At 37.2% G+C, this 20,362-nt stretch overlaps 1 protein-coding gene across 1 annotated transcript in view; it reads left to right on the top strand.

Annotated features, from left to right (window-relative positions):
• tusc3 (tumor suppressor candidate 3) overlaps positions 1-17,929 on the top strand; it is a 95,474-nt gene extending 77,545 nt beyond the window's left edge. The window contains exons 7-10 of the mRNA XM_084098025.1: positions 2,725-2,790; positions 4,326-4,398; positions 16,131-16,221; positions 17,807-17,929. Of these exons, the coding sequence (XP_083954151.1) occupies positions 2,725-2,790; positions 4,326-4,398; positions 16,131-16,221; positions 17,807-17,822 (246 nt within the window). The 3' untranslated portion in view covers positions 17,823-17,929. The remainder of the gene's footprint in view (positions 1-2,724; positions 2,791-4,325; positions 4,399-16,130; positions 16,222-17,806) is intronic.
• Positions 17,930-20,362: the final 2,433 nt, after the last annotated feature.

Here is a 20,362-nt window from a genome sequence, read left to right as displayed (position 1 = left end):
CAAAAACAACATCAACTTCATTTGAGCTTGATTTTGATAGAATGTTAATAATATACTGACACATGCAATTGTCTGACCATATACAGTATAAAGCCACAATATCAACTTTTGGAGGGAAAATATCCATTTCCTGAAAAGTAGTGGTTTTGGACATACAAGATTTCCACCCGACAGTGACAGTATTCAAATTAGTTCTGTCAGTTAATTGTTTAATTTAAATTTTAAATGAAAAATAATCAATTTACAGACCTTAAGTAATTAACCATTCTAAATTAAAGTTGAACTGTAATTTATATATTAATAAGTGATTTACAGTTGTAGACGTGGCCTCTTACTCCAGCTTGTTATTTCCTGATTCAGTTTTTGTTTTTGTTATATCACCCCTCTCAGTGTCTTTTTAATAAAAATGACAAAATCCCCCAAAACAAACAAACAGAGAATACTAATAAATGACTTCAAAACAAAAAGTTGCCAAATAAATAAAGAAAAATACTTGCGGGTGTTTTCAGAAGTAACAAATGACTGTTTTTAAGTTGCAGTTGCCCAATGACAGATACGGCACATAAGTAGAATAATACAGTTGTGTCTCTCTGTGTTAGTGCTGAAACAGCTTCTAATGTCATTTTCTTTCATATGAAAATATGCAGGGTATGGCTGTGTTTAAATGTTAGCAGATGCGTTAACCCAGAGGCGACAGGTGACATGACAGTGATAAATGCACTGGCCTATTTGCTCATATCTTCTTCTTAATGGTTCCCTACTTTTCACAATCCACCCGTATCTTTCTTTTATTCTGTCTCTACATGAAATGCTGCAAGTGACAACAGCCTTGAGTATCGAGGAACCGCTTATGGCAGTGTTTAGTTCCTCAATACTTTGTTATTGCTGCATTCAAGTCGACTATTGATTCTTTTACATTTAGTGTCATACTGAACTTCTAAAGCATTCAATATTTGTGAGTAGATTTCCGCTCAAATCAGTCATACCAGATGTTTTTTTCATTTATATTTTTATCAAAACACACATGCATGTCTCAATATAGGCTTCATTCAAATTTATGAAATTCAGTCATATATTTCAGTGACATTCAGTGATGTATTAGCCTGACTACGTCAGACTTCGTACTTCCACTCAATTTCATTTCGCTTCTGTACTCAGTCTGAGACAGCGTCATAGCTTTCCGTTTTCCTCCGGCCTGAAAACAGCCGGCCAATCAACGAACAGAGGGCGGGCTGAGAGCCGTGACGTAGACGCTGATTGTACCGTGGATGCGTAGATTTACTTCACATAATCTGCAAAAGTCGTTCACAGCCATGTTCACTCCGGTATTTCGCTCGATGGTTTTGTTTTCGCATCATACATGTGTTTACAGTGGAAGTTAGATGCGGCTGAGCATGTGCATAACACACGCCATAACCAAACGTTATGTGATTGGCTTACGGGTAACCAATGATTTTAAACTTCAGACAAGCCCCCCCCACCCCACCCCACCCCACGAGAAAGAAAACGCTTTTCAATTATGCCATGCCAGACTCTGTCTACGAAGCAAAGCGAAGTAGCAGAGTTTGGTATTACCAGGCTAGTGATGTATATAGTTGATCCCTAAATCTAGATAGAATTCTGTGACAATAAAAAAAAATCCCCTGAACTAACAGATTACGTGCATTGCTCTTAAAGAATTTGTTTATCTCACCTTGAAATTACTTTTTCCAACTCTGAGTTAATCTAATATATTATCATTTTTTACCGGTTCTTTAGACCTCCTATGTAAATATGTTAGTATATGGATTGAATACATTGTGTTTCCAAAGTTTTGATTTCTAAAGCTGTAGATTTTATAAGTTAAATTGGTGCACTGGCTGAATATATCAGTTTAGGCCTGTATGATTGTTATTTTCCTTCCAAACACAAAATGACATATTTAGACTTGAATTTCAGTCTGTTCTATTGCAAGTTATTAGAAGAATTGCAATATGGCACATGAGTCCTAAGGGTTTCTTTTAAATCATTTTATAATAAGTACATTGCATTGTTTCTTTTTTATTGTATGGAAATGAGCATCATGGACATTCTGCTGAATTACTCCTTTTGTGTCCCATGTAATAAAGAACATTTCATTGTGTTTATAGCGACTCAAGTTTGATGGTAATGAAATGATTTCACCTAATGCTTGTATGAACTATCTCTTTAAAACTCCATGCTGTAGGATACGTTTTAGAAGCTTTCAATGCTGGAAACTTCAGTCTTTCATTGAAGCTGCATCCATTCTGCGATGTTCCTGCACATTCATCTACCACAGATGAATGAAGGTTTTGCTTGTGCTACATCTAGAGTGGTTTTACTCCAGAGAGCAGGACATGTCATTATGACTTGATGTGTTAGAATGCTTCAGTGCTCTTTTCATTGACCCATCGAAGCTTATTGTCCGATCACTTATTGTCAAGGTTTCCTTTCATTCATCTGCTTTAACCTTTGTCTATTGGCTATTTTCCATCTGACCTTTTCCCTTCTAAGATTGTATTTATTTATGTTTTAAATACAAAGTCAGTGGTGGAGTGTGTGGTTTGTATTCATGCATTTGCAGTATGATAAAAATGATAAAGCATAACTTGTCAAAAAGCCATAGTATTGGGGTATCCAGTGATACTGCTCTGTGAAAGCAGAGCTTGAAAGGTCTATTGTCTGCTTGTTTGTCATCTTGTTTTTTTTTTCTGTCTTTTTCAGAGTTATATCCACGGCAGCAGTCAAGCTCAATTTGTGGCTGAATCTCACATTATTCTTCTGTTGAATATCCTTTCACATAAAACCTCCCTCTGCACAATGGACCTTGCACATTGTTCTGTTAATGAAGTTAACCGTAATAACCCACTGACTTCACAAACGTCTGTTCATCATTCTGTTAACTTTTGAAAATGTAGAATTTTAGTGTAGAAAAAGATTTTTAGTGTTGCAGATTATTTTGTTAGCAAAAATGAAAACAAAAGTAAATATATCATTTTTATTTACACATACTGCTGACAACAAATTTGACAAGACAAAAATAAAACAGTATATATATTAGTTACATATCCAAAGTACTGTTCAAATGTTTGGGGTCAGTAAAAGCTGATTTATACTTCTGCGTCAAACCTGTGTAGCAAGCGTAGCCTGATGTGCACCTTTCCAAAAATGTAACAATGCGCCAATTCTACCGGACCGCAAGTGCTGTGATTGGTCTGCTGAACCCCTCCCTCGGGTTTCACATGCACACAACGGACAACGACGCAGAAGTATAAATGAAAACCGACGCGTAGCCTACAGCTACAGAGGCTACGGCATAGGTCCAATGCATGTATAAATCAGCCTTAAGATATTGATTTCTATATATATAGAAAGAAAGTGAGCAAGAAAGAAAGAAATACTTTTTTTCGCAAAGACACATTAAATTAATCAAGTGACAGTAAATACTTTTATTATGTTGCAAATAAATTGTATATTATGATTCAGAATGATTTCTGAAGGATCATGTGACACTGAAGACTGGAGTAAAGATGCTGAAAATCCAGCTTTGCCATCACATGAATAAATAAAAAAAAAAAATTTATTAAAATAGAAAATGGTTATTTTAAATTGCAATAATATTTCACAATATTACTATTTTTACTGTTTTTTTTTTGTTTTTTTGTTTTTTTTTTTATTAAATAACTGCACCATTGGTGAGCATAAGAGAAAACTAAATTGAATTAAAAGTCCCGACCCCAAACTTTTGAATGTCAAATAGTCCAATGTCAGATGTTTTTGTCTACTCGTCTGTGGTTGTCAAAATCCATCAAGGTGCAGCTGTATGAAATGTTCTTACACATGTCTGTGTTTATCCTCATAGAAACTCTCAAACATACTGTACACACACTTGCTCACCTGGCCATGTCGACTATGTCCTTCTGAGTGTCATTCTCAGTTTGAACTTTCCCTGTAATTACGTGGGTTTGTTGACTGATGGGTACAGAGTGTGCAGACAGACCGAGACCCACTGCTAGCATCTGGCTCAGCTGCTGGAGAAGAGAGGAGCTTCTGCCTGCTGGCGGAACACCTCGTGTTTGTCTGTCTTCCTCTTGCCGACACCAAGCTTTCCCCTCAGGCTGTAGGAGACCTCCCAGCCGAGTGAAGTGTGCTCAGAGTTTAAGAGTTTCTTGTTCCCATTGTGTGCTAGAGCTATGCTTTCTGTAGTTGCAGCCCTCTCTTTAGTTTTGCAGGCACTCTGTAAGCATCATATCAGGTCCTGGCTGTTTATTGTGCAAACCAACCACATCCATGCCACTAGTCATTCCTTGACTTCCATCTCAGATGCGGCCATCACCATGGGAATGGTCCTTCTGAACGAAGCAGCCACCTCTAAGGGAGACGTGGGGAAACGAAGGAGTAAGTTTATTTCTTTCATATTGCTATTGTGTTCAGAATCCATTTATATGGACTATAGCCATAGGAACCAAAATATCTTAGAGATGTGAAAGTAAAATAACCACCTTCATCCTTCTGAATTAATTCTAATATGCTGATTTGGTGCTCTAGAAACATTTCTGAATGGTATTAATGCATTTAAATATTTTCAATTAAATGCTGTTCTTTTGACCTTTCTATTCATCAAAGAATCCTGAAAAAAAAAATGTTTATCACAGTTTTCTACAAAAAATATTTAGCAGCACTTTTTTCAACACTGATTATAAGAAATGTTTCTTGCCAAACATATTAGCACATAAGATTTCTGAAGGATCATGTGACACTGAAGACCGGAATAATGGCTGTTGAAAAGTTTTGCCATCACATGAATAAACTACATTTGAAAATATATTCAAATAGATAACAGTTATTTTAAGTCTAAATAATATATCACAATACTGTTTTAGTTTGTTTGTTTGTTTTAATCAAACGAGCATAAGAGACTTATTTCAAAACCATTTAAAAATATTTGAATCAATGCAAACTTTTGACTGGAAGTGTGTGTTTCAGTAGTTGATTTGATTTCAGTTTTGTTATCATTTAAAAAAAGTTTCATCAAACTTTTTTTATCATTTATATTTTCTTCCAGACTTTCAATCCTAAGATATGATTATACATTATAATAACATATTGTATCACATTTTTTTAAACTATGATAATCTAAGCAATTAAACACCATTTAGATATTTCATTTGTGAAAATATATAATTGCTTCTGTCCCACAGTTGTGGTGTCATTTCCACCACACTGATATTTTGCTTCTATTAAAATTTCTGAAATTAGTGTAATTAGTTACCATGGAAAGAGAGTCAGTTAAAAGCGTGCTTGAAATTAAATTAGATGTTTGATGTGTGAAGAAAACAAAGAAATATGAAAGTAACTATCACTAACCAGAATATATTTTTTATTTCCAATCATGCAATACTTTATTCATTTATGCTAAAAGTGTGATGTTTGCTTTAGCAAGACAAAGAAGTATGCCAATTTATTCCAAAATTCCAAAGATGGATGGATGGATGGATGGATGGATGGATGGATGGATGGATGGATGGATGGATGGATGGATGGATGGATGGATCGATGGATCGATGGGTCGATGGATCGATCGATCGACTGTCATATCCACAACAGAATAGGTAGACCATTTGAGATGTGGTAAAAATGACATTGTGGTGAGAATTGTATGTCCACTGTTGGAGTGTGAGTGTGAACAGTTTAGCTCAGTTCAGTTAGAGAGTTTATTTTCTAAAAGTCCATAGGGCTAAAAGTGCACAGTTAAATAAACACTCAGTAAATGGCCTGCAAACCACCCACAACCTCAGCATCTTGGGTTTGAGTTTTTCAAGGGCAAGTACCACTCACACTGTGAAAAAAAGAAACTAGTTTATTTCTATAATTATGTCAAAAAGAACATTTTGAACATGTTGAAAAAAAAAAATTTGTTGAACGCTTTTCATAGTCATCTCCTATAACAGGCATAAAAGCATCAAAAGCAGCATATTTTTTCCTTTACATATTGATATTGTGTGTGCATGTATATTTGATTGGGTTGTGTTTTAAAGTGTATGTTTGGCTGAGCATGAGTATGCATCTTGCATAGGTGTGTGGCCCTGCATATCACCTCCAGCTTGAGTCTCTGTCCCACTTACAAGTTTGCTTTACATGACTTTCTTTTTTCCTCTGAGCTTCTCACATCAAACTCGTTCTCACTCCCCCTCTTGAAGTGCTTCTCAGGGGTTCCCATAAAGACAAGCATCGCTTCCAGACTGTGATAGACGAATAGCTTTCCATGTATTATCACTGCATTAGCTGTGAAGAGCACTTAATGTGATGGCCTCCATCCCACCTCCAAAGAGTCATCCCCAGCTTTGATATGCTAATGGTATGAATTATGGGTAATATGTAAATGCTGAGTTATGTAAATGATGAGTTATTTTTGGCTTGGTTTCCAACTCACCTCCATGACAAACAAGGGGAGTGCTTTTTGTTTCTGATTTTAGACTGCTCAGACAGAGAAGTGAGCTCTTTATGCAATACGCTGGGATACAAATGCTTGTAATTAACTGTATGTGTGTGTCAGCAGAAGTGTATAATTGTGGAAATTGCAATTTGTGTTTGTGTGGGTGGTCGTGTGTAAGGCAGGAGTTTTAGCAGTCATGAATATATAGCACCATTTAAATGTCATGCACACGTCATTTTTAACCATACTTGTGTTATTAACGTGCTATATACCGCTCAAGCACACAAATAAAGTTAGATTTGAGATAAAAATAGAAGCAATGCTGTTTTAGAATTAGTTTCTTGAATCAGAATTATCTAATTGAATCTTTGAAAACAGTGAATGAATAGAATTATATAGGGCTGGTTCACACAGAACGTGTTTTTTTTTTGCTGTTAAAAATGCGAGACACAGGTCAGTGGAACAAAATGCGCGACACAGGTCAGTGGAACAAAATGCGCAAGGTCTAGAGACAGGTTTTTTTAAAAAGTTTAACTTGAGTGCCACGTTTTGAGAATGTTGGTTCATGCGCGAGATGCTGCAAAAGACGCGAGACATGAGCACAATGGTTAAAGATGTCCGTCTAGCTCGTGCTTACATTGAAAAACAATGGAAAAGTAGTGCAGTGGAATGGAAAAATGTGTTCTGTGTGAATGGCCCATTTGTGTGTATTCCTCTTATGAAACAGTACCATACACATGGATTCTAACATGACAGGCTATCATACAAATGTACTTTACAGTAAGTTTGTAGTTTTTATTATAGAAGTGATTTTTATTTTATTTTATTGTATTAATTTTTAGAAAAACTTGACCACAGCTCAAGTATTATTTCCTCAAAATGTATTTTATCATCTTCTTCATAACCTGCTTTTTTTAAAAATTGTATGCCTTTTTGAAAGAGCTTAAAGGGATAGTTCTCCCAAAAATGGAAATTCTGGCATCATTTACTCACCCTCAAGTTGTTCCAAACCTGTGTGAATTGCTGAACAAAAAAGAATATGGGTTACCAAACAGTTGATGGGCCCCACTGACTTCCATAGTATGAAAAAAATAAGATAAAATAGTCAATGGGGTCCATCAACTGTTTGGTTAGTGGCATTTTTCAAAATATCTTCTTTAGTGTACAGCAGAAGAAAGAAATTCATACAGGTTTGAAACAACTTGAGGGTGTGTAAATGATAACAGAATTTTTATTTTTGGGTGAACTATCCCTTTAAGTTTGACAATCCTTCGACCATTGCAATTCATAATCTAACCAACAGCATTAATGTCATCATAATATGTGCACACTGAATTACCATTAATCTATTTTGTTTTCTTGCATTTATCTGCATAATGATTGATTTGGTCTTTTCTTTCAATTAAAAATCCTGTCAATTTATATCTGGTAATCTTCAAATATGGCTTTTAAATGGCTAATTATGTAGGCATAATTAAATGGTAAATGAAAATGCTAAAATTCTAACTACAGTAATTGAAGTGTGTTACAGTAGTGTGCAATATTTAAAACATATTAAATACATTAATTAATTCAGTTTGTAATTGACATTTAACCTTTTTTAAAACCGCTGAAGTGGATTGGATTGGGTTACTTACACTGAACCGAGTAGTTGTTAATCGAATCATTCTGAATATGCAGAAAATCACAGCCATTATCTATAGCCATCTTTATACTGCAAAGACAGCATTGCATTATGTGATTCCCATGCATTTGCGATGTTTAAAGCAGATCTGATGTGGCATTTCATTTACACAAAACCAAAATCTAAGCTCTGGTATTTCCTCCAGGAAATGCAAATCTAGTGTTTCACAGTAAGATGTTTTATATAAGATTAGACTTGATCTAGACAGGTGAATGTGTTGAAATGATTCATATCCTTTATAAAGCTCACATTAGCGAGTGTTTTAGTGACACATAACTTCTTGACTTCCTCTCTCCAGAGGTTGTGTCTCACATTTTCCCCTACGCCACCCAAATTTGCCGCGGCCATCATCTGCCCCGCCAGGGCCGTGGCACGGGGGTCAGAGGTCACATTAGCGCAGCAGATCATTAAACCGGCGGTGGCACCTCAGCACTGGGCTTTTCCTACACCTGTCACTGTTAATTGACCATTAGGCATATATGAATCTGCATTATTATAATCTCATCAGTCAGTCTCAGGATTCTTTGTTGAGAAGAGAGGTCATTTTACAGAAGAAGAGACTTAAGTTATTCATAGGGAGAAGGGTTGCGTGCCCATCTTGGAGCGCTTCCTCGGGGTTGTGAAAGGAGGAGGAAGACCCTGCAGATGTTTGCTCTGTATGCACTCCTGGGTGACCCTCTGTCAGCCACTGGAGGTACATGAGAAGGGAGCACTGACTAATTTATGTGATGGGGTTAGAGTAATAAGTTCTGACTGTTGAGATACGTGCATTTGTGTCATCATGCATATGCATGCATGTATATGTGTGTGTGCTTTTAAGTGCATGTCACAAAGATGAACTTACTCAAAGGGATATGGTGTCTGTATTAATCTGTGCATGCTTCTGTAATTTGTCTTGTATTTGATGTGTAGTTTTTATGCATCAGTAACCATATCAGCCACACATCTTATTCAAATGTATATAAAGATCTGAATTCAGCTTTTTTTAATGTATGTGTTGGGTTGGCCTGAAGCTGTCTGAACACAACTATTTTTAAAGGGATAGTTCACCCAAAAATGAAAATTAGCCCACGATTTACTCACCCTGAATCCATCCTAGGTGTATATGACATTCTTCTTTCAGAGCAATACAATTGGAGTTATATTAAAAAATGTCCTGGCTCTTCCAAGCTTTATAATGGCAGTGAATGGCCACTTCTGTTTTGAAGTCCATCAAAGTGCATCCATCCATGATAAAAGTGCTCCACACGGCTCCAGGGGGTTAATAAAGGCCTTCTGAAGTGAAGCGATGCGTTCGTGTAAGAAAAATATCCATATTTAAAACTTTAGCGATGAAAATAACTAGCTTCCGGCAGACAGCCCATGCAAGTCGACTTGCGCCAAAAGAGTAACACTTGACGATGTATGACGTAGGATGTAGGAGTAGCGTAAGCTTTGACGCCTCTCGCGGTTCAAACAAACAGGGCTGGGCAACAAACTCAAGTTCCTCCGACATTTCTCTTTAAAAATTCTCATTTTAGACTTCTAATTCGTGACTGGTGTTTTGTTTTGCTCTATCCTCTGCGCTTCCGCGTTGATCATTACGTTATGAAAACATTTATTGAGTACATTTTTTGCAATTCTAAAACAGTATATGGGCCCTATCTTGCACCCAGCACAATTGACTTTGTACACCGACGCGTGTATCATTCCTATTTTGCACCCGACGCACAACGGACTTTTCCCTCCACAGACGCACGTCGGTAAATTAGGGAATGAACTTGCGATCCCGGGGGCGGTTCAGCGAAAAGAGGAGGCGTGTTCCGGCGCAAATGTTCCCTGGTGCTATTTTGCAGTTCCAGAAAACAATTACGGCACAGAATTCTGTTATTCAGATGCTATTTTAAGGGCACATGCTTGGCCATAATGTAGCATGTGCACAACGCGCATACACTTTGCTTCTCTACTCTACACAGACACAGTTCCCATTTTTGCAAACCATATATAATTACAAGGAAAAATATTACCACACGAGGGAAACCATTATGGTGTCCATGAAGATGTGAAAAAAATAGGCATAAATCTAGCTTACACATTTACCCAAATTATTATACTCCTGTTTAACTAAAGCTAATTTGGGTGGGTTTCTCCCATCCTCATACAATGTCACTTCTCTGTATTTTACGGCCCTGACGAGAACGTCGGTCTCCTTGGCTGTGATCCGCTTCTGGTGTGTGCCTTGCAAATCCGCCATTATAATAGCAATCCGCCATGGAACAAGCGCGCCTGCTTTTAAACGGAATGTGAGATGACGTTCTGATTGGTTTATTGCACGTTACGCCCAAACCACACCTGAGTAATGTAGCTACTTCAGACCAACCCATTTTAGATTTGCGTCGGATCCGAGATCCGCCCACAAAGTTACTTGCGTTTCGCGTTTGATACTTGCGTTTCAGATCGTTAAAATAGGGCCCTAAAAGTCAATATTTATACCAATGCATTTCCATTGAAAATAAAGTAGGATACAGAATCTCCCATTTTACCATTGCTGAAGTCCACTCTCAAATGTAAAGCTAATTGTTTCATGGTTTGTGAACATTCTGTGGGATGTGCAGCCTCAAAGTTAACAATGTAGTGAAACTCATTGTAGCATATAGGTCACTTCCAGAACAGACTCTTTTTCAGGTGTCATCCCACAGCTATTATGTGACACAAAGTAGAAATATTTCCTATGGGGATTTTCTAGGAACAAAATATCCTCACTGTTAATGCCTCTACAAAAGCATCTGCTGATGGTAAATGGTGAGGCTTTGTGACTGTATATATTTAAAGAACTATATTATGTTTACTTGTTAGCAGAAAACATTTCAGCACATAAAGGCAGTCAGCTTAAATGCAGGTCCTTGCCCAAAAAAATAATAATAAAAAATACTCAGTTTGTTTCCACCAGTCATAACAACACACTGTAAAATGCTTGAGTAATGCAACACTTTGAGAGACTATAATGGATATTGACTTTTTCCCAACAAGGTTAGAGGGGTCGACCTATACGCAGAAAAATCCTGTTCACTGCCCTCCAACAACTAGGAAATTGAGTGTCTGTTGAGTTTTGCTCAGTACACAAAGTTCTCAATAAAAATTAAAGGGCTTACATAATTGAATTTAGATCTCAGGTTAAATACAAATTAAGTGTGTAATTACAGAAATAATGATTGTTTCCAAAAAACTCCCCATCTAACATTGGTCATGTAAACATAAAAAAAGTCTGACAATGATCACTTCATAGACTTTTAAGTGCATTTCTTTCAACAACTTACTGTTTAACACTTGAGCAAAATGTATTTTCTTTCATGCTACAGATATAATTAATCTCAGAATATCCCTTAACATACTAAGAGTAATTTTATAAAGCCTATTAATACATTTGGGACAGACAGTTTAGAGGGAATAGCCCATTATACAGCATTAAACACATTTGTAAAGAAAGCAGATGGAGTATCTTATTAGGCTCATCATCATAAAAATTATATTTAATGCATAGCCAAAGGCGAACTATTGTGTGCTGGGCCATTAGGGAGAAAATAAAACATTCACTAGTAAAAAAAACTAGTGCAAAAGCTAGTGAAGAGTGACAGTTTCAATGTTTTCTAACACAAAACTTATGAATGATTAATCCAGAAAGCTGATGTGTATTAAAAAAAAAAAAGAAAAAAAAAAAGATGTGCTTTAAAACTACTCGCAACAGAAGCTAGCAGATAGCTGGTCCAGATGGTCCAGATGTGTGGTCCATAAACCAAAAAGCAGCAATGTAATAAACCTGCATTTATGATCATAAACAATGACATATACCTCCACAACTAAATAAACTCAGTGTTTACATGCATTCCTGGAGCCTTAATTTACAATATCCAACTGTCCAATCTGTGTTCCAAATACCCTTTAACTGAAGTCGGCAGTCTGCATTGTTTCCATAGCAAATGGAGAAAATAATAATGTTGTTAAAGGAACTGTTCACCTAAAAATGTAAGTTCTGACATCATTTACTCACTCTTATTGCAAACCTGTATGACTTTCTTCTATGGAACAAAACAGATATTTTGAACAAAGTGGGGTCCAAAGCAACATTCAGTCCTATTGACTTTCATTGTATTGAACAAAAGAAACCCACCTTTTTCGGGTGAACCATTCCTTTTAATTTTGTATACTTTTTGTACTTTTACTTCTATCTAAAACAGACAGTACCATACATGCAAAAAAACCTCAACCTCTGGTGACTTAAAAATGTTAATTGCTGCTATGCAGAATAAGAATACTCACACAGTGAGTGGTTGATCAAACCCAGCGGTCGTCAAGGAAACACAGTGACTCGAAGCATTTAAAATAGGAAAATGCTAAATGAAGATTGCCGGAGTAGTGACGCTGTACTTTTAAACACCACTCCCCCCGCAGAAACATTTACGGCAAGCGACTCCATCCAGTTGTAGGAAAGTCAGCCAAATGTGATTGCACCAGAGTGCTGTTATTCAGCAACATCACATTAGTTACCCAGTGACACAGACGACCCTGAAAGTAAATGTTTAGCAGCTTTTAAATGTCACATCTTAGTTAGTAATGTTCGTCATTTTTGTGTAATGCAGAGTCGTTTTGCGGCTACTACCGCATGTCTTATGGGAAGGCTTGTGTAACATGTCAGGGAAATGATAATAGGTTCGAGAACATCAAGGTCTCAGAGTAAACGCTGTCGCATGAAGCCTTGAAAACAAGTCTTTAGGGAAGTTCAGTAGATACTGAAACTTTAAATTAAAAGCTCTCCATGTATGTGTGTTCTGAGGGTGTTTCTGGATGACTAATCTGGAGAGGAACAGTGCTGGTGGTGTGGTGTAATTGGAGGTGCCCCTCTCTTTTGAGGAGGTTAACACACTTTGATTAAGCTCTGATTAGCTTCTCATTCAGCTAACAGCAGCTGCCACTGCCTCGCTCTTTAATATGTTTACTACTTACACGCTGACTCTCTCGCACACACATGCAGCCATTTGGAAACCATCTTGTGCCTTTAAAGAAACCAGGACTTCCCTCTCTGTAAAAAGGTACCTAGAACAAAAAGGATATATATCAAGAACTATTTAGCTAACTCAAGAACTCTAAAAAATATCTTTTGAACCTAAGGGGCTGCAAAAAAAAAAACAATTAATAATGTTTATTTTTAAGACCCTGATATTTACTTTTAGAATAAACTGGTGTGACGTCATTTCGAACAAAATTAGGCCAAAATGACATTAATTTTTTCTTCAGTTTGAAACAGCTTGCCAAAGCTAACTTTCTGGAAATGTTTACTTAAAGGGGACCTATTATGCAAAATTCACTTTTACATGGTGTTTGAACATACATGTGTGTTGCAGTGTGTGTACAAAACCACTCTGCCATAGTAAAAATGCACCTTCTCCTCTTTTTTTTAATCCCCATAAATCATAGGTTTCTCAGAACAAGCCATTTGCTAATTCTAGCTTTTGTTATGTCACAAATGCACAGACCCCGCCCACGACTGATGACGGACTCTGCCCTATTAGCATAGACCCCCGCCCTCAGTGAGCTGTACACAGTCCGCCATGTTTATCTCCTCGTCAGAGCATTTAATAGCAGCATTGAGTGATTTCCTGTTTTTCTTTTGTTGTTTGCTGCTTTCACTTAAATACACAGATCTAATATGTGACCCTGGATCACAAAACCAGTCACAAGTCGCACGGGTATATTTGTGGCAATAGCCAACAATACGTTGTATGGGTCAAAATTATCGATTTTTCTTTTATGCCAAAAATTAGGCTGTTAAGTAAAGATCATGTTCCATGAAGATATTTTGTAAATTTCCTACCGTAAATATATAAAACATTTATTTTTGTGAGTGAATGCAACACAATCACGAACATAAATGGACAACTTTAAAGGCGATTTTCTCAATATCTCCATTTCAAAAAACTGAGCCATGTGACTGGTTTTGTGGTCCAGGGTCACATATACACATGCGATTTCTTTACTTGCTGTTTACTTTCACAAACAGACATCTTTGTATGTTTTTGACATGACCTTGTGTGTATCTGACAGTTTAAGCGCAATCAGACGTGAAAGAGAACTTAGTTTAAAGGTCCCGTTCTTCGTGATCCCATGTTTCAAACTTTAGTTAGTGTGTAATGTTGTTGTTAGAGCATAAATAATATCTGTAAAATTATAAAGCTCAAAGTTCAATGCCAAGCGAGATATTTTATTTAACAGAAGTCGCCTACATCGAACGGCCCGTTTGGACTACATCCCTCTACTTCCTTCTTTAATGACGTCACTAGAACCGTTTTTTGACTAACCTCCGCCCACAGGAATGCTCCCTCAACTCTACCGAAATTCGTTTATGTACTTGCGCACTTCTTTTAACTTATTGTGTTTACTCAGCTCTTACGGTGATTTTCTGAAGTAAAACTGACGCTTCATCTTTTGTGTGATGTACAATAAACTTTATTAAACTCATCAGTATATGATTGATCATCATTCAGACAGCAGACTTGTAGGCTATTAATAAATAATGGATACATACAAGCAGATGACAAATACGTTATAATAACCGTAATTAAGCTACTAAACTATACCTGTTTCATCTCTATACAACACTCTGACTCTGTAGGCATTATTGTCCGACTCGAAATGAACACCATTACTGAGAGTTTCTGATATTATCATCATTCCGTGAGATGAAATTGTCCTGAGAGACTGAGCGCGAGCTCATGAAGCTCCGCCCCCTGGGTCGTCCAGCAGCAGCTTATTTGCATTTAAAGGGCACACACTAAAACAGTACGTTTTTCTGTGCCCCAAAAAATGACAATTTAAACATGCTGTAAAAAATGATCTGTTGGGTATTTTGAGCTGAAACTTCACATACACACTCTGGGGACATCAGAGACTTATTTTACATCTTGTGAAAAGGGGCATAATACGGGACCTTTAATGCACACAGGGTGTGCCTTCTGACATCCAGCTCTCTGTGCGTGTGCTTCGGATGTGTGCGCTCAGAAAACCATATATCAGAAGTTAAGACTGATATGGCTTTAAAACGTATGCAGATAATAAAGTTTCATGATGATGAAGAACTGAAATGTCACGTAAGCTTGACTGCGATAGAGATATGATAATCAAAATCAAACAGATGTTTTAGCTTTGAGTATCCGAGGCATGAGCTGTAAAGGCTCCGCCCTCTTTCCTTCCACTCAAAAATGTCTGTGGGGTATTTTTGAGCTGAAAGTTCAGACACATCTTGGGGACAACTGAGACTTAAGACTCCATCTTGTAAAAATGGTATAATAGGTCCCTTTTAAAGGTGATTATGTAATAGGTAGGTTTGCTCTGGGGCTCCGAATTCTTTGACATGGAAACTTCTCTGGTTCATTTCTTCTGTTCAGTCCATCGAATTCAGACATTATTAAAAAAAAACTGTGCAGTTTTCTGTCTCTCTGCATGCTATAAATTTTACATGTCAGTGTTGTACTAAAGTGCATTAATGTATGTGATTTTAAATATGCATGCTCAATCCAGTAATTTCTTTGGGAGCAGTAGGCAAAGAATATGCACTGCCCAGTTTCAGTGTTGAGCTGCAGTATTGTGAATTATTTATTTTATTTTCCTTAATAAAATCAGCTTTTTTTATTCCAATAGCACAATGTTTAAGGCATCATTGACTTATCTTTAAAGTCACTTTATAATGTGATTTAACAGGTTATAAAATTTTGGGCACTATCTCAAGAAGCTGATGCAGCATGTTTTATAAGCATTTAAGTAGCGATTATTGTTTCATTCATTAGTAATGGCTTAATTTAAGATGGCTGTTTGGGATTAGCGCTTAGATCAAAGATCATGAAAAGTGATTTTCACCAACGGCTTAATCCCATTATAGAATACCATTGTAGCATACTAATCAAGTTTAATCAATGTAAGCATTATTTAGCTCATTAAGAGATTGACACTCACTGTGCTTTTGTTTTTTCTGTTTTACAGTTATCTGTCTTGTAGGGCTTGGTTTAGTGGTGTTCTTCTTTAGTTTCCTGCTGTCCATCTTCAGATCAAAATATCATGGTTATCCTTACAGGTAAGATGTAATGCAGTATATCGCTGTTAAAACACACTCTTGTTGTACTGAAGTATTTGTTGTGCAGTGTAATATAAATGTTTTTTTTTAAATGTTTTTCTGTCCCACACACACAAACAAGATTTACAGTAATGCACTTACAGTGGAAGTCTACCAGACAAAATTTGAGCTCTGGATTAAAATTTGTTAGAATGCACTAATATTATATGAAAGCACAGCCACAAGACTTAATGTTAGCATGAGACTAATTACAATGACTTATTGTAGAATAGTAGTACAGCTTATGCCAAGACCATTTAAAGCTGGTGAGAACATATAACTCTAGAATGATATACACACCCTAGTTATTCTAACTATTTGCAAAGTACTGTTACATGGAGCTTACTCCACTAAGATGAATTTCGTCAGTAATAAATAACTAATAAATAAGTTAATCTCTCTGGAGCTGTAGTCCCACTGCTAAATTACAATTTAGACAACTTTACGGTTCAAACAATGAACAGTTATTTATAATAATTATTAGATTACAATCTGCACATTTAAACTAGACATCCAGTGCATTACTGTAAACACATTTAGACCAATTTCTATCACAACCACAACCGCTTTCTTTAAAGGGGACCTATTATGCCCTTTTTTGGGGGGGGGTGGGGGGGACCTATTCTACTAGAATAGGTTTTCATGCTTGAATGTAATTTTTTTTTTACATATTTTAAATTATTGCAGCACCTCTCTTCCCAGTCTGTCAGTAACGCCCTGTTTGGTTCTGGTCTCTATGAGGCCCCTCCTTCTGAAAAGTACTATGTGCTCTGATTGGTCAGCTGGAGTGTGTTGTGATTAGTCAACCGCTTTGAGCGTGTTTCTGAAATATCACACCTCTTACCATAACCGCTAGTTTCAACACACTACTAACGCAACTCAGGCAGGCCTCACCCCTTTTTTTGTGTATGCTTTTGGCAGGAATTATTTAAATGAGGGATATTGTGGTGTGTACGTTCCCGAAAGAAAACTGAAGGCTACAATTTAAGCATTTCAGGGAGTTCAGAAACAGTGTGCACTGATATAGAGAATAACTCCATTTTGAGTGAACTTTGTAACTCTGCAGACCTTTTTCATGCTCAATCAGCAAGATAACACACTAAAGAAAGTTGAAAATGTAAAAAAGCATAATAGGATCACTTTAATAAAACATTTATGTGAATATATCTACTAAAGGATTCTGCAGATAGTGTTTGAGCATTATAATGTTAAGCTCCATTTTCGTCTGTCAAGCTTTGGGGTTAACTTAGCTTGAAAAAGTCCAAGGATATATTGAGTCCGTGTTTGGAGGAAGGAAAAGGCAGAAAAGTTTTTACAAGTTTCCAAGAATCATTTCCAAGAATGATTCATTTTCATAAAAGATTCCTTCAAAAGCACTGTCAATAGTGACTCCTTCAAAAGACTCTAGTGAATGACCTTTTACAGTCTATAGAGATCTTCGCATAATGATTGGACGATGACGTCACTTCCAGTCAGCGAACATTTAATCATTCACACTCTTCTCTTTTTCCTTCTCACTCTATTTTTCTCTTCCCTTCTCTTTCAGCTTCCTGATTAAATAAGATAATGCCGTGAAAGAAAAAGCTGCCGAACTTCAGATTCAACTGCTGTTTGACTGTAACGCACTGCATGTGTGACATAAGATAAATAAACTGAACTATTAACCACTGCCGTGCACTGCGTGGTCTGTCTGTAAGTGTGTGCGTGTCCACTGAAGTCACATGAATTGTTCACTTGCTTGTATGACCGGTTTTTATTTTTAATTGCAAATTGAGGATTTTGTCCTGAAGGTTTTGCGGGGAGAGAAGCGTGTTTGTGCGTGCATCTGTGTGTGTGAGGCTGTTATTTGTTATTACCGTTTATGATACCTCTCTTGAGGCCATTGTGCGCGCCTCAGCAGATTGTGTCCTCTTTTTGTCCCCTTCAGTCAGTTTTTTTTTTCTCCTTTTCTCTCGCTCCCCCCCCCCCCCCTCTCTCTCTCTCTCTCCCCCCCCCCCCCCCCTCTCTCTCTCTCTCTCTCTCTGAAATCTGTGAAGGATTATTTAAGTATTTTTTTCCCCATTATTTTGGGTAGGTCATGAAAGGGGTTTTTAATCTTCTTTATTAAAACCAACTCTGCTACCACCGATCCAATTAAATTCAATCCAATATCCGAACTAACATATTTATTTAACTTCAAACAAGAGAACTGGCTGAAAACGCCCATGACATTTTTCTTAGAAGCAAAGATTTCCTTTAATCTAAATTAGCTGTCATCATAGACAATAATGTCTACCCTGCCTTAAAGCTTCTAATACACATTTATTGGCGCATCTGCTTTTGTTTTATTACTCATCAAAAAGTATTTAATTAGTGATTGTGATCGTGATTTGACGTCTGTAACGCAGCCTAATTCTGCCACCTAAGAAGCCCTTTTTATGTCAAGAGCACAAACATGTTTACTTCAAATGTGCCAATACTATACTTAAATCTCAATTAATAAAACAAATGACTCAAAATATTTGAAATGTTTTCTAATGCATGTGGTGTGCGGTTTATATTTAAATGATTACTTGTATGTTTTTATAATGATGTATAATCCACAGTAAATCCATTTTCTATGTGGCACACAAACTGTGTGCTTCACAGCTAGACGTTATAGTGATGATAGCAGTGCTGTTGTTGATGCTCAGTCGAATTAGTAGCGTCACGCAAAAATGAAAAGAGGGTATTTGGCATCAAATCAGAACCAACAGCAGCATTACAATTGAGAAAATTTAAGCTGGCAGTAATTCCTCTTTAGCTGTCGAAGGACATTAGTGGCCACCACTCCATCCTTCATTTGCACAGAGAAGAGATGGCAATTTCAGTTTGTCACCCCCCTACCCCCACACTTTTATTTTTCTTCCCCTTCTCTAATGCCTTCAAGCAACTCCCTCTCCCCGTTCCCACAGTGCCTATCTCTAAGTTAATTAATGGACAGAAACACAGGTAACAAGGACAGAGCATGTGGATACTTGCAAGTTAAACTAATGCTTAACCTGATAAGTTAAATTTTTATGGATTTTTTTAAATGAATCATAACTAATATTTATTTTTATTAACAATTACATGCTTTTGAAACCTGAAATGTCCTCAAACACTCATTCAGTCAGTGTGTCTGAATCATGTCCGAACATAACAAAAGGGGAAATGAAAATAAACAGATGTCTAAATTTATAAACCCGTGACTTAGTGACAAACAAACTGAAGTAAATCAATGCAATGCAGCGCCAAGCGTGACGCAAGTGTTTTTTGCTAGTTTCAGCCCGACGCAGTTATCATTTCCACGTCCTGCGCCACGTTGTTTAAATAGCAAATGCATTTGCGCTCATTTGTGTGCCCATGGGTGTGCTGGTCTGAAAACAAGGTGTGTTCAGGCGCATTGTTGGCGCGTTGCTATTTTAAGGCATCTGAAATAGACTCCGCCATTAGCCAACTAAACTGTAAAGAGCGCTTTAGTAATATGTGCCTATAGGCGGGCCCACAACGCGCGTACACTCTGCTTATTACACACACAGGGACTCGCAGCAGACAAACATGCCAAATAAAAATAAAAGGATTACAATGTAAAATATTAATATTGTGTGGATATGGTGGAATCCAGCTTGTCCAGTAGATGGTCTGCTTGCAGTTTCCTCTCTGGTGAAGCGTTCAGTCTTTCCACTTGCAAATTCCGCCATGTAAATAGCGAATCCGCCATGCCGCGAGCGTAACTGGCTTTTAAAGGGAATGGGAAATTACACTCTTATTGTTTTTTTGCACGTTACGCTCCAAAACACACCCATTACTCATTAAGAGAAGAGGGACAACCCTTTTAGACCATGCGCTGAGTGCGCCGACCATTTTTCCCATTGTTAAACTAGCAAAAGTGGATTCGGACACGCCACGGCCTTAGTGCACTTGCGCCGTGTGCCTTAGGCCATGCGCTTGGATCGTTAAAATAGGGCCCTAAGACAGTAGACGGTCTTCTGTGGCTGTTCGAACGCATTCGAGCACATGAGCATCTACACTAGGAAAGCAATATGGTTGAATGCATTTTCAAAGCTCAAAACGTTTTAGACACCTGTGATCCGCTTGACCA

This window comes from Abramis brama, assembly GCF_963993115.1.
Source record: "Abramis brama genome assembly, chromosome: 2".
Lineage (NCBI taxonomy): Eukaryota > Metazoa > Chordata > Actinopteri > Cypriniformes > Leuciscidae > Abramis > Abramis brama.
Note: the sequence above shows the minus strand (reverse complement) of the source record. Positions and strands in the feature narration are given on the sequence as shown.